This window comes from Ursus maritimus, unplaced genomic scaffold (genome assembly GCF_017311325.1).
Source record: "Ursus maritimus isolate PB19 unplaced genomic scaffold, ASM1731132v1 scaffold_14, whole genome shotgun sequence".
Lineage (NCBI taxonomy): Eukaryota > Metazoa > Chordata > Mammalia > Carnivora > Ursidae > Ursus > Ursus maritimus.
In genome coordinates this window covers 57,675,007-57,688,594 of record NW_024423786.1, presented here as the reverse complement: position 1 = coordinate 57,688,594, position 13,588 = coordinate 57,675,007, and the positions used below count along the sequence as shown (strand labels likewise).

Here is a 13,588-nt window from a genome sequence, read left to right as displayed (position 1 = left end):
GGGGGGGGGGAGCTCCTGGACTGGGGGCGGGGGCAGGTCCCTTGTAATTACGCCTAACGGAGTAAGATGCTCATGGGCAGAAACTCAATCATTTTGTTAAACAAAAGCCCACGGTACCTTGATGGGAGGGCAACTGCTACGTCAGAGCAAACACCTGGAGGTCCGCCCACACGTCCAGGAGTCAGTAGAGGCGAAATAGAAAAGATCCGTCACAGGGTGACAGGGTCCAACGTGCAAACAAGAATGAGGACGTCTGCGCGCACGGACGCAGAACGAGCTCCAGGACGGAGGGCGACCTGGAGAAAGCGAGGTGGACGTGTGCACAGCACGCCACCAGCTGCAAAAATGTGCAAAATGACACACGCATTTGAACTGGCTTGAAGATACGTGGAAAATTCCAGGAAAATAATGAAAACTGGTAACTACTGACAGTGGCGGCCTACTGGGGAGTGACAGGCAGACAGGGACAGGGGTGCCCCAGCGACTTCTCACTGGATGCCTTCTTATGCTCTGGCATTTTGAACCATGAGAATGCAGTATCTCTCCCCAAAACACAATGAAACTAGTCTGTGCAGAATAAAAAGAGAATGATGTGGTCAGATCTCCTGAGGGCATGGGAAGTGAGCCCGGTCCCACAGGCGAAAGCGAAAAGACAGACAGCGTGGGGAGGGGTGGGGCACCCCCGAGCCCCCAGGGCACCTACCAGTACCTGACGGGCCCAGGTCCCATGGCAGGCTGTGCGTGTCCCTTTGAGCAGGAGATGCCCCCTGAAAAAGAGAGTAAGGGGTTCCCCGGCCATGTGCAAGCCGCCCTTCCCAGCCCAGCACCCAGGCTTCCCCAGCACCCCACCCTCCTGCATGGCTGGAGACATCAGCCAGAGGCGAAGGGAAGCCCCAGCCCCTGGCTCCGAAACGGCCCTCGTTCCCCCACCCACCTGTGCTGCAGCCTTCACTGCCCTCTCCTCTCCTTTCCTGCCCCCTGCCACATGCTGTTCCCTCCGCCTGGATGCCCTTCCCTGCACTGCTCTCCCAGGCAGCAACTCTTCCCCGACAGGGCCCAGCCCCAACACTGCTTCCTCTTGAAAGTCCCCTGAGCACAGAGTCAGTCTCCCTGTCACATACTCCTGTCACTGCCCCGGGATGCCCATTTCATGGCCCTGATGAAACTGCTGATACAATGATTTACTCAGTGCCTTGGAGTAGGGCCAGACGCTCTGTGCGGTTTGGAGAAGGAGGGAGGGAAAGGGCGAAGGAAGGCACAAGACCCTCCACCAGGATCAAGGAGAAGAGAAGCAGAAGGAAAGCTACAGGAAAGCCCAAAGACTCAGCTCCTGGGCACAGCCCTGCCGCCCCCCACCCCTGCCCGCAAGGTCCACAGAGGCTGACCTGGCCGAGGGCTCCGAGGGCCCCGAGGGCACAGGGCTGAGTTAGGGTGAGCCTGGAGTCCACCAGCCCACCCAGGGGCGGCTCCTTCCCCGGGATGCTGTTGTAGTAATTGTGTTCCATTTCTTCCTCGTCCCCCCAGGCCGACTCCTCTGGCCTGGCCAGCCTGGGGACAGAAAGCAAGCGGGAGCACAGGCAGGAACCCCAGTACTCGGGGGGAGAGAGAATGGGGGGCCCCCCAAGAGTGTGCCAAGGCCTTGTGGCTTGAGCTTTGCCAGGTGCATGGGACGAGCCAGGCCTAGGGGACTCTGACCCTGGCTCCTCTCAGGCAGAGGGCAGGTGCCAGGAAACGCTGGCTGCAGGGGGACGTGGTGCGCTTCCCAGTGCTTCTGCTAATACAGCAGGTCCTCACGACAGCCGGTCCGCACCCCCAGGGAGACCAGGGAGAGAGCACACCGGCCGAGCTGCACCCAGAGTCCGGTGCCGCGGGGCTAGGGTGGGGTGCCCTCAGCATTGCACCGTCCTTGCCCTCTGGCCCCGCAATGGCACCTATGGCTCCTGAAAGCAAAACAGGGGAAGCGGCTGGCACCAGGGGCCCCCCCACAGCCCGTGCGAGGTAGAGGTGGCTGCAGATGCCCTCACAGGGGATGGACGCCGGTGTGTGTGTGTGTGACACGGAGGCCTAAACCCGTGGGGGAGGGGGCCCAGGCACGCGGTGCGGGGCAGTACGGCAGACTCACGCGGCTGTCTGTCCCTGCGTACTCTGCCTCTTCCTTCTCGGGCACATACCTGCATTTCTAACGCATCCGTGTACTCATTACCTCATCTAGCGAATTCTACCTAGTGTATGAACAGCTGAGTGCAGGGCCCACAGATCTGGCCGCTGCCTGTGTGCGTGCGGCCCAGGAGCTAAGAATGGCTGCTTCTCTTTTAGACCACAAAACTCTCAAATGATTCAGAGAGCATCCAAAGAACAATACTTGGTGACATGGGAAAGTTACATGAAATTCAAAATTTAGCGTCTATAAATACAGATTTGCTGGCCGGCGGCCCATTGATCCTTTTAAACATCCCCCACGGCTGCTCTTGCCGCCGGCTGAGACAGGTGGTCTGGCGCAAAGCCGAAAACACTGTCTGGCCCTCTGCAGAAGTTTGGGCCACCCCCACCCAGATGGGATGACAGCAGCCGCGGACGCCCCCGCCCCCCCCGCCCCCCGCAGGCCTCGCCTAGGCCAGGGCAGCGCAGGGCGTGTTCATCCCGGGTTTGCAGACAAGGGAATGGAGACCGGCGGCTACGCCGTGAGTGCACAGGGGCGCACAGAGGAACGACGGGGCAAAGCGGGGCCCGGCGCCCAGGGCGGAGGCGGTGAGCACGGGCCTGCGCTATCTCCGGAAGACGGGCGAGCCGGGCCTGGTACCTCTCTGGCGGCACGACCGCCCTGGGGGGGCTGTGCAGGTACTGTTTGAAGCGCAGCTCGAAGGCTTGGCCCACGGTGCTGATGATCCTCTGGGCGAGGCCCTCACAGCACTCCAGGATGTGGCAGGCTGGGGAGGGTTTTCGTTACATGGCATCCGCGCGGCCTCGGCTGGCTGGCACAGCGGCGCAGGACCCCGCCCGCCCCACCCCCCGGACCTCACCTCTCTGGTTGATGGGATCCTTGGCTACATAGGCCACGTAATCCGTCATGTCCTGCAGAGAGACGGCGGGGGAGGGGTCAGCTGGACCCGCCTGGGCCAACCCGGCCAGGACGCCGGCCCCCAGCTCTAGCAGTGCAGGGAACAGGGGCTCTCAGGGCTGCAGGGGACAGAGGGGACCAGAAATCCACCCCCAGCCCCTGGCCTTACCGTGTCACCACCCGATGCGAAGGAGATGGACTGCATGTGGTGGTTGGCAATGATCTGGCCGGAGAGAGACACGTGGTCACCGGGGCAGGCTCGGCCTGGTCACTAGGCCAGGGCCACAGGGAGGGGACCCGAAGTGCAGCTGGACGGGCAGCCCCCCGGGCCACACGCAGCCTCACACGTGCACACTTGCGATGCCCAACACAGACAGCGCGGCCACAGATGCAGACACTACAGTTACGCACAGACCCACGCCTCTGCGCAGATGCTCACGCAGGGACAGGTCCAAGGACACAACCACTCCCACACACACCAGACACACTCAAGCCCTCTTCACACCCTGACACATCACACTCGGGCCCGCGCAGCCACTCACGCAGACACCTAGGGGTGGCACACTCATCTGGCACACCCAGTGCAGCCCTGCAGGCAGGGAGAGATACAGATGGGACCTGCCGCTCCAGCCTCCACACCATCGCCTGTGTGCGCATTTGCATGCTCATTTACATGTTGGCTCATCTGCACGCTCACTTATGCACGCACCCCTCATTTGCATGCTTGTCTTGTGTGCACATTTGCACACTCATTTCCACGTTCCTCTGTGTGCTCACTTGCCACCATCCCTTGCTGTCCTGAGTGCTCACGTTCCTCCATGACCCAGGGAGCAGCCGATGCCTCCCCAGGTCCTCCACAGATGCCCTGGCTTGGGCTCCCTCCTTTGTGCCCCCACAGCCACAGATCACAGCACTTCCTGGGGTCACGGTGCTCTCTGGACAAATCCTAGAGCTGTGACTTCTCCAGCTCTGTCCCCCCACAGGGGAACATCTGCCTGGGATGTCCTCTGCTCACCTCCCCCTCCGAGCTAGTATCACTGCCTCCAGGAAGCCCTCCATGATCCCCCTGCTAGGTCACAGTGTCTGCTGCACACCTACAACACCCCTTGCCTGGCCCCACGTCCTTTTTGGAATTTGTAATTATTCTCTTATTTTGCTGGTTTGTTTCCACCAGAAGATTCCAAGCCAGGGCTCTCCCTCCGGGCACTGCAGACACCGGGTCTGGGTCAGTCTCTGCAGGGCGTCGTGGGGTCCAGCAGCATCGCCGACCCAGCCCCTCACGCAGACTGTGGCTGCCACGAGGGCAGCTCGGCTCCTGGCTCGGGTGGGGTGTCGCACAGCTCCAGGTGAGCACGCCCACACACAGACCTGCCCTGCGTGGGGCTGGAGACGCGGTGGTGACACTCACCTGGCGTGTGGCAGGCACAGAGAGGTTGAGGCCGTCCGTGGAGATGCTCACAGCGATACTCATGCCCGCGAAACGCAGGTTGCTCTTGCCCAGGATGGAGGCCAGCGCTTTGTTGGGGGCCTGGGGACGGGGCAGAGGGCAGTGCCGGGCCCGCAGGCCTGGGAGCCCGGGCACTGGGGCAGGAGGGGCTGCAGAGGGGCTCCGGCCGGGCAGGGTCCAAGGGTGGCCGTGGCGGTCCCCACGGCTCCAACCACGCCCACCGGCACCACTCGGGGACCACAAGCCCCTCACCCACCTTCCTCTTCCAGGAGCCCCGGACGCCGGGCACTGCCTCATGGAGCCGGTTGATGGCTTCCCTGTGTGGGGGAGGGAGGAGGGGCTTCATGAGCTTCGAGGCAGGGGGGTGCGTGGGGAGGAGGCAGGAGCTCAGAGAGTGTGGGGCTCACAGGAGGGAGGGAAGCTGGGCTGTCTGGAAAGAGGAGGAAGGGACAGAGCCACGGACCAGGGGCTATCCGCCCCCACCCCATTCGTACCTGCAGATACCCCCCCACACCGCCCCTGGCTCTGGCCCTCTGCTCCTCCTTCTCAGTGACAACGCATCCCTGGGCCACAGCCCAACCGCAAACCACAGGAGTCAGATTCAGGGGCACCAGCATAGCCCCTGAGCCTGGACCCCAAGTTCCGTGTGGCCACAGGCCAGTCAAGATCCCCTTCTGTGGCCTGAGAGGGTAACCTCTGCTCTGGGCTCCCCCAGACAGTAAGGAACAGACCACTGTGAAACTGCTAATCCCCCGGGGGGACTAGAATGTCACGGGACCCTGAAGGTCAGACCACATTGGGCCCCCCAAAATGCCGGAGACACGAGAAGGAGCTAGACCCTCACATCCAGCTGGCGGGAAGGCAAAACGGTGCCACACCAGGGAAATGGCCCAGCAGCTCTTCAAACAGCGAGACGTGGGGTCAGCACACAGCCCAGCACCCCCTCCCACCTCCCAGGAACACGCCCAGGAGAAACGAAAACACGTCCACACAAGACCTGTTCACAGAAGCACAAGTCATAACAATCGCCAACAGGTGGAAGCCAGCCAAGGGTCCACTGACCCGTGAACAGACACACACACACACCGTCCCCCACGCACGGGCATGTGATCGGCCGCAAGCAGGAGCGTGGCGCCCACCCACGCTGCCCCGGGGATGGACCCGAGCCCCCAACACTCAGGGAGGGAACCAGACACAGAAGGCCCCGTGGCGTGTGAGTCCACATGTGTGACACGTCCAGAACAGGCTCCTCCACGGACGGGAAGGGGGCTCGCGGGGGCCGGGGGCTGGGGGGAAGGTGGGGAGTGACGGCTGTTGGATATGGGGTTTCCTTTTGGACTGATGGAATGTGCTGGAATTAGGGAGGGAGTGGCTGCACAACTCTGTGAAGAAACCAAACACATCGAATTGTGCACTTTAAGTGGGTGAACTGTTTGGTGTGTGAATTACATCTCAGTAGAGTGTCACTATGTCTACAGTGAATGGACTAACTCTGTTTTCAGGTGCTAAAAGGTGTCACTTCCTTCTGTCTCAGCCCTGGTTGTACCATGCCTCTTCGTGAGGGCTCCTGGCAGCTCAGCACATCACGAGATCAATGTGCTTCCTCTGCGCCAGCAAAAGCAGGGAGGACACCAGAGATGCCATCCCTGTCCTGGACGGGCTCCCAGCCCCTTCCAGCCCTGACCTGAGTCCTAACCGGGAGCCCACCAGCGCCCGCGGGTCCCACGGCCTGCTGAGGCGTCTCTCAGCACCCCTGCAGGGGACCAGGTGTCTTCTCCCCTTAACAGAGAGAACCCAGGGTCTGGGGAGCAGGGGCAGCTGAAGGGCAGGACAGAGCTGGGACTCAGACCCCTGTGCCCCCCCCAAGGCCATTCTAAGTCCATGCCACACTGTTCCCCACTGTACGGCAGGAGGGAAGGTCACTGCACCTGTCATCCTGGATCCCCAGCACAAACTGTCTGAGCCTGCCAGCACCACCTCTCCAGAGCCTCACATCTGCCCTCCCCCAGCTGCCCCGAGTCCTGGCCCCCGGCCCCCAGCCCCACAGCAGCCAGTCTCAAAATCTCACCTGGTCACCTGGGTGCGGGTGTTAAAATCCAGAGAGCGCATGGAGCGGAGGACTTCAATGCAGCCCATGTACTAAGGGAAGAGAGAGCGAGCGGTTAGCAGGCAGGCCCCAAGCACCAGCCCAGAAGAGCCCGGGGCGGGGTACACGTGAACCCAAGCCCTTCCTCCAGCAAGTGATTCACTCTCTTTTCTTGCCCCCACTGGGCTGAAGCCCTGTCCTCTGTGCTTAGCAACATCCAGCCTTGCTGCCCCAGGGCCTTTGCACTTGCTGTCTCCCTGCTGCTCCCTTTCCCTATCAACCTGCAGACTGGTTCCTTTCCCATCTGGAGGCTCAGCGTCACCTCCTCAGAGCCACCTTCCCTGACGCTAAGCGAGTGGTTTCCTGGAAGCCAGTTGATCCCTGCAGGCTCTGTCTGCTGTTGGTTCTCGCTTTCTGTTCCACTAGAGCGTGAAGAGCGCCAGGAGGACCAGGACGGTGAGGCTCTTGCTCGCTGCTGCGGCCCCGAAGCCCAGCACAGGGCCTGCAGGCAGACGGGCAGGGAACCACCTGGCCCATGAAACCCAACGCACTGACTATCTGACCCTTTCCAGGAAAAGTGTGCCAGCTCCTGCCTAGGCCGCCATCCCCACAGAAAGGTGCTGTAGTGTCTCCGAGAGACGGTACTGAGGGACAGCAGAGGCGGCAACAGCGTCAGAGCTCCAGGCTGCTTCGACGGCTGCCAAGGGCAAGGAGCAGGGAGCAGCTCTGGGCCGGAAGCCTCGCTCCAGCTGGCGTCCATGTGCGGGGGCTGGCTGGCGCCAACAGCCTCATGACAGCACCTCTCCTGCTTGGAACGTGCACGTGCAACGTCCAGAACAGGCAAACCCAGACACAGAGAGGCGGCTGGCAGGCGCCAGCAGCTGGGGGAGGAGAGGGGATGGCGGCTAACGGGAACGCGTTTTTCTGGGACAATGGAATGTTCTGGAACTAGATAGTGGCGATGGTCGCACGACCTTGTGAATGCACTAAATACCACTAAGTTCTATGGACACTTTAAAATACGTAATGGTTGGGGCGCCGGGCCGGCTCGGTCGGTGGAACATGCCACTCTTGATCTCAGGGTCACGAGCTCAAGCCCCATGTTGGGCGGAGACCTTACCTAAAACAAAACAGAATGGAGTAGACTAGGATAGGATAGGGTAGATAAGATAAATAAAGTAAAACGGCTCATGGTTAACTTTGTCGTAAATGTTACCTCACTTTTTGAAAAATCATAAACACACACACTTTGACCTTGAAAGTCCACTTTGAGGACTTTGCCCCACAGACGCACCAGCCCCGGGGCTGCTGGTGTGCACCCAAGTCGCCGTGCGGGGTGGCCCACGTCCCGCCCTCCCCACAAGGCTCTGAGCCTGCAGGACCAGAAGGGGAACAGTGGGCAGGTGTCTGCTGCCCCAAACAGCCCCAGCGGGTCAGCGCCCGCGCACCCCCTTTGCCCCCAAGCTCCCCCTCGTGCTGGCCCCAGGGGCTGGCTCCCTACACCGGGCCCTCCGCTGTGAGTCCTGCCCCCCGCCCCCGTCTCCCTTCAGGTACACCCTTTCGCACACACCCTCCCTTCCCGCCAGGACCTGCAGCACTGAACAAATTAGCAAGAAACTAGAGACACCCTAAAACTCAACACATCCAGTCGTGTGAGATTGAATACACGACCCAGTTCAATTCCAATTGCCCCTAAACAATGAATATTGTCTTAGTATAAGTATGTCCCAAATAGTGCACCAAAAATTATTGGTGTTCATTGGAACTTTTCATTTAACTGTGTACCCTGTCTTCTTGCTAAATACAAGCAAATCACAGTTCTTGGAATGGAAGAGTATGCATTCGTAAAAAAGACAAGAATTGTTTTTATGTATTTGTATGAGATTATCTCCAAGCTCTATCATTAAGTAGCAAAAACATGGTCGCAAGTCATTCCTCCCCCCATCCAAGCCCTTGAGTTGGCCACGGGACTTTGTTTGGGCCAATGGGATGTCACCAAAGGACACTGGTGCCCTGCAGCTTGTCCCCTCACTGGTCTCAGGTCCCTGCGACCCTGCCAGGCCAGCCTGCTCTATGAGGACAGAAACGTGGCCCATCCCCATTATCCCAGCTGACACTGGCCAATGGCCATGTGAATAAAGAGACCGTCAGCCCCAGCTGACCCATAGAGCCAAAAGAAATAATAAACATTTGTTGTCCTGCACCAGACTGTGGGATGATTTGTACATGGTGACTCCTAACTGAGATAGTGACCAAAGGGAGAATAGGAGCAAGCCAAGCAAAGACCCAGGCAAAGGGAATGGCAAGTACAAGGCCCAGCAGTGAGAACAAGCATGGAGAGGCCACAGACTAACTCCAGTATAGCCAGAGCAGAGAATCAAGGAGCAGAGAAAGATGACAGGGCACAAGCAAGGAGACTGCAGGGTCCTAGGGCTGTGATGAGGGGCTGGGTTTCATGCTGGGTAAACTGGGGAGCCTTGGGAGACTTTTAAGTAAGGGAGTGAACAGATCTGTCTCAGCTCTTGAACGGATGATGGATGGATGGATGGATGGATGGATGGATGGATGGATAATGGACGGATGATGGATGGATAGGTGGATAGATAGATAGATAGATAGATAGATAGATAGATAGATAGATGATAGATGGATGGATGGATGGATGGACCATGGATGGATGGACCATGGATGGCTAGATGATTAATGGATGGATAAGAGAGATGGACTGATAGAAGGATAGAAGGATGGACCATGAATGGATGGATGAACAGGTAGATGGATGGGTGGACAAATGGATGATGGATGGATGAACAGGTGACAGATGGACAGATTGATGGGTAGGTGGACAGATGGTGGATGGGTAGATGAATGGGTGGATGGACAGATAGATGGATGGGTGGACAAATGGATGATGGATGGATGAATGATGGATGAATGGAAGGATGATGGATGGACGGATGAACAGGTGATGGATGGACGGATGGGTGGACAGATGGGTGGACAAATGGATGATGGTGGACAGATGGACAGATGGATGGGTGGACAAATGGATGATGGACAGATGGATGATGGATGGATGAACAGGTGATGGATGGACAGATGGATGGATGGGTGGATAGATACAAAGATAGATGATAGATAGATGCATAGATGGATGGGTGGATGGACGAAAGGATAGGTGGATGGATGGACAGATGGAGAGATGGATGGGCATGGCCTCCATGCCAGGCATGCGTTAGACATGTGGGACCTCAAAGGGAATTTGCTGTAGTCCCTGCTCCCAGGAGTGGATTTTCTCACTGAAAGGACAGCTTTGGTGGGACGCTGGCTGCCCAACAGCTGTCTTCCGTCCAGCTGAGCATGTATCTGTGGAGTGGGTGTCAGTGTTCTAGGCCCAGGGTGAGGGGTTCTGATTCCCATACCACCCCGGGGCTCACCCTACTCAATGTCCAGTCCTTTCTAACTGTGCAGCCGGAATCCTCAGTGAGCCCCCAGCCCCTGCTTGGACAAAGGGTGGGGTGCACAACTTAACTGTGTTGGAGAGATGGGAGCTCACACAAGAGGGGATGCAATGGGGCCACCCCAGAGGGCTGGGAGCAGGGACCGCAAACTCAAGTGCCAACGGGGCAAGGCAGGGGAGGCTAGCAGACGGCCAGGGTGAGCTCCCACACACTGAGAGCATACTGCACACATTACCTCCTCTTAATGCACTGACCCACGTCCCCACGCCAGACTGACAATTATCACCTCTCAGGAAACACAGGTCCAAGGAGGTTCAATAAGAGTCACAAGCTTGTAGGTGGCAGATGCAGGATTTGAACCCATGCCCTCAGGTTCTGGAGTCCAACCACTGCACGACCAGAAGCGGGGGCGGGGGCATACACTGCATATTCCAAGCCAGAGGGGCCCACTGCTGCCAGACACCTGATTTTTTTAAAAAAGACACCAGAAATCCAGGGCTTTTGTGTGAAACCTCCTAATTTGTAAATATTGACTAGAAATTGAATTTTTACTTTTAAATAGACGGCAGGGGAAAAAGCTCAGAGGTCAGATTCAGCATTGGGTCTGCCAGCGAGCATGACCTCTGCCCGGGATGCACAACCCACTGGACACCAGCCATGGTGGGTTGGATGCTGCCTCGCTGAAGGGTTTGTCCACCTGCTCACCCCCAGAGCCTGCAGATGGGCCCTAAATCCAAGACGGGGGTCCCAGTAGGACGCAGGTGGAGCTCAGAGTGACCGATCTGCCAGCCGAGGGCTGCCGGCACCTCCAGGACCTGGGGGAGCCTGGACACAACCTTCCCTCACCAGGAGCCCACCCCGAGACACCTGCATCTCGGACCTGCAGCCTCCGGGAGCCGGGGAAGACAACTCTGCCATTGACTTAAGCTGTCCAGTGTGGGGGGATTTGTTACAGCCGCCCCAGGACACTAATACAGAAGGTCAGGAGGAGACCCCAAATGGCTCTGTATCCCACCTTTGCACACGCAGAAACAGAGGCAGCCCAGAGCCCACCCTAGAATGCTACAGGGAAGGAGCTGATTTACCCGTGGGGAAACTGAGGCCTGCAGAGGGGAAGAATGGAGCCAAGCTCCCACACAAGCCAGGCCGGAGATCCAATGAGTGCTCAGCTCTCTGCACTCCCAGCCCGGGAGACCCTCCACCACCCACCGACCTCCTTACCTTGTGCCCTGTGGCCCAGACTATTATCTGCTCAACATTTTATTTCAGGTAGTCTCCACCAATGAACATAACTGGGTTTATTTTTTAAGGAGATGGAAGGAAATGACTCAAGTCTTCATCAATAGATGATCAGACCACATAATGGGTCCCCCACGCACGGGAGCGTCCCTCGGCCGCGAGCAGGACCGCGGCGCCCACACGCGCTGCCCCGGGGACGGACCCGAGCCCCCGACGCTCAACGGGGCTTCTTTTTGGGGGAGATGGAACGCTCTGGGATTAGATCACGGTGAGGGTTTCACAACATTGCAAATATACTAAAAACCCCTGAACTGTACAATTTAGATGGGAAAATTTTATGGTATTAAATTCTATCTTAATTTTTTTTGTTTGAAGAAAAGAGGAAGCTGCCTATCGCATCCATGAGCCTGTGGTTGGAGGCCTAATGGTTTTCCTGATGAGACTAAACGTGCAGCGATCATCATGGGAAGTGTCCATCCAATCTCTGCTAAGGCAAGTCAGTGGAAGTTTGCTGGGAACCCGGATGTTTGCGCAGCCTCTCAGTCTCCCTCCCCAGAGAGGTTCCAGAGCAGACACCAGTCTATGGGAAGCAGGGGGGAGGCGGGAACGCTGCGGGCGCCTGGCGGGGGGCACGCGCACAGCTAGGTCTGCAGTGGCCGCACTCCTGGTGAGCAAAACCGCGTCCTGCCATGAATGTGAGACGTCTGTACACGCTTTACGTTTGTTATCCCTCAATTCTGAAGGTCTGACCCAAAATTAAAAAGTACCTCCCACGGAGACTTGCTACCTATAAAGAAAACATACATCACCCTGGCCCGCCTGTGGGTCTCCTCAATCGGGACCGCTGACGGCAACAGGACTTTACGCCCTCTCGGTTCTAGAGACTAAAGGTCCAAAATCAGGGTGTGGGCGCGGGCGCTGAAGGCTCCAGGGCAAGGCCCTCCCTCGAGTCCTCCAGCAGGGCGGTGGTGGCCCGAAACCCTCACAGGCACACACTCGTCTCCACCTCTGTCGTCACGTGCCTTCTCCTGTGTCTCTGTGTCCACATTTCTCTCTCTCTCTCTTTTTTAAGATTTTATTTATTTGACGGAGAGAGAGACAGCCAGCAAGAGAGGGAACACAAGCAGGGGGAGTGGGAGAGGAAGCAGCAGGCTCCCAGCAGAGGAGCCCGATGTGGGGCTCGACCCCAGAACGCTGGCATAACGCCCTGAGCCGAAGGCAGACGCTTAACGACTGAGCCACCCAGGCGCCCCAACACATTTCTCTCTTTTTAGGAGGATACCAGTCCTGTTAGATTTGCACAATCTGGGGCGCCTGGAGGGCTCCGTTGGCAAAGCACCCGACTCTTGATTTCGGCTCAGGTCGTGATCTCAGGGTTATGGGGTGGAGTCCTGCTTCTGGCTCCGCGCTCAGCAGGGAATCTGCTGGAGACTCTCTCCCTCTCCCTCTGCGTATCCACCTGCTTTCTCTCTCTCTAAAAAAACAGATTTATGGGGGCACCTGGGTGGCTCGGTCGTTAAGCGTCTGCCTTCAGCTCAGGGCGTGATTCCCTGCGTTCTGGGATCGAGCCCCACGTCGGACTCCTCTGCTGGAAGCCTGCTTCTTCCTCTCCCACTCCCCCTGCTTGTGTTCCCTCTCTCGCTGGCTGTCTCTATCTCTGTCGAATAAATAAATAAAATCTTAAAAAAAAAAAAAAACAGATTTACGGCCCATCCTAACCTAGGATGGCCTCATTGTCACCAGATTACATCTGCAAAGACCCTATTTCCAAATAAAGTCACATTCTGAGGTTCCAGTGGACATGAATTTGGGGGAACACCATTCTTACCAATACGGCAAGTGACCCAAGTTTCCAGAACCTGTAACAGGCCTGGCATCCATCCCCGCCTCTCGCTTTGCTGAACGGGGAAGACAGCCTGCCCAGAATGCACAACCTGAACCCAATCGTGAGCTAACACCAGTCACACACAAGCCAAGAGACAGTACAAGAGCACAGCACACGCTCTCCCGAGAGCGGGGCGCCCCACTCTTAGCACCAGGAGTCTCACATGGATGCCAATGGTCCCAGGTCCCCAGGGACTTCAGAGCAACCTGCCAGGCACTCGTGTATGTGGGAAACCCTGTATGATCACCATGCCCCCAGCCTAACTCATTTCCCCCATAACACGGGGCAGTGGGGCAATTTTTGTTTACTTTCTAACTGTGGTAGAGTACACGAGATTCACCATCGTAACCCTCGCATGAAGCACACTCACCCTGTCCTGCAGCCACCCCACCCTCCATCTCCAGAACGTTCC

The 13,588-nt window shown here is 57.9% G+C and overlaps 1 protein-coding gene across 2 annotated transcripts in view; it reads right to left on the bottom strand.

Annotated features, from left to right (window-relative positions):
* SHC2 (SHC adaptor protein 2) overlaps positions 1-13,588 on the bottom strand; it is a 29,290-nt gene that overhangs the window by 8,487 nt on the left and 7,215 nt on the right. Inside the window, exons 2-9 of one of the 2 annotated variants that reach the window (XM_040629818.1) lie at positions 6,574-6,644; positions 4,762-4,822; positions 4,467-4,586; positions 3,228-3,281; positions 3,021-3,072; positions 2,801-2,927; positions 1,386-1,548; positions 704-767 (exon numbers count right to left, since the gene is read on the bottom strand). In XM_040629818.1, the coding sequence (XP_040485752.1) occupies positions 704-767; positions 1,386-1,548; positions 2,801-2,927; positions 3,021-3,072; positions 3,228-3,281; positions 4,467-4,586; positions 4,762-4,822; positions 6,574-6,644 (712 nt within the window). The remainder of the gene's footprint in view (positions 1-703; positions 768-1,385; positions 1,549-2,800; positions 2,928-3,020; positions 3,073-3,227; positions 3,282-4,466; positions 4,587-4,761; positions 4,823-6,573; positions 6,645-13,588) is intronic. The other variant, XM_040629819.1, reaches the window with a different exon arrangement.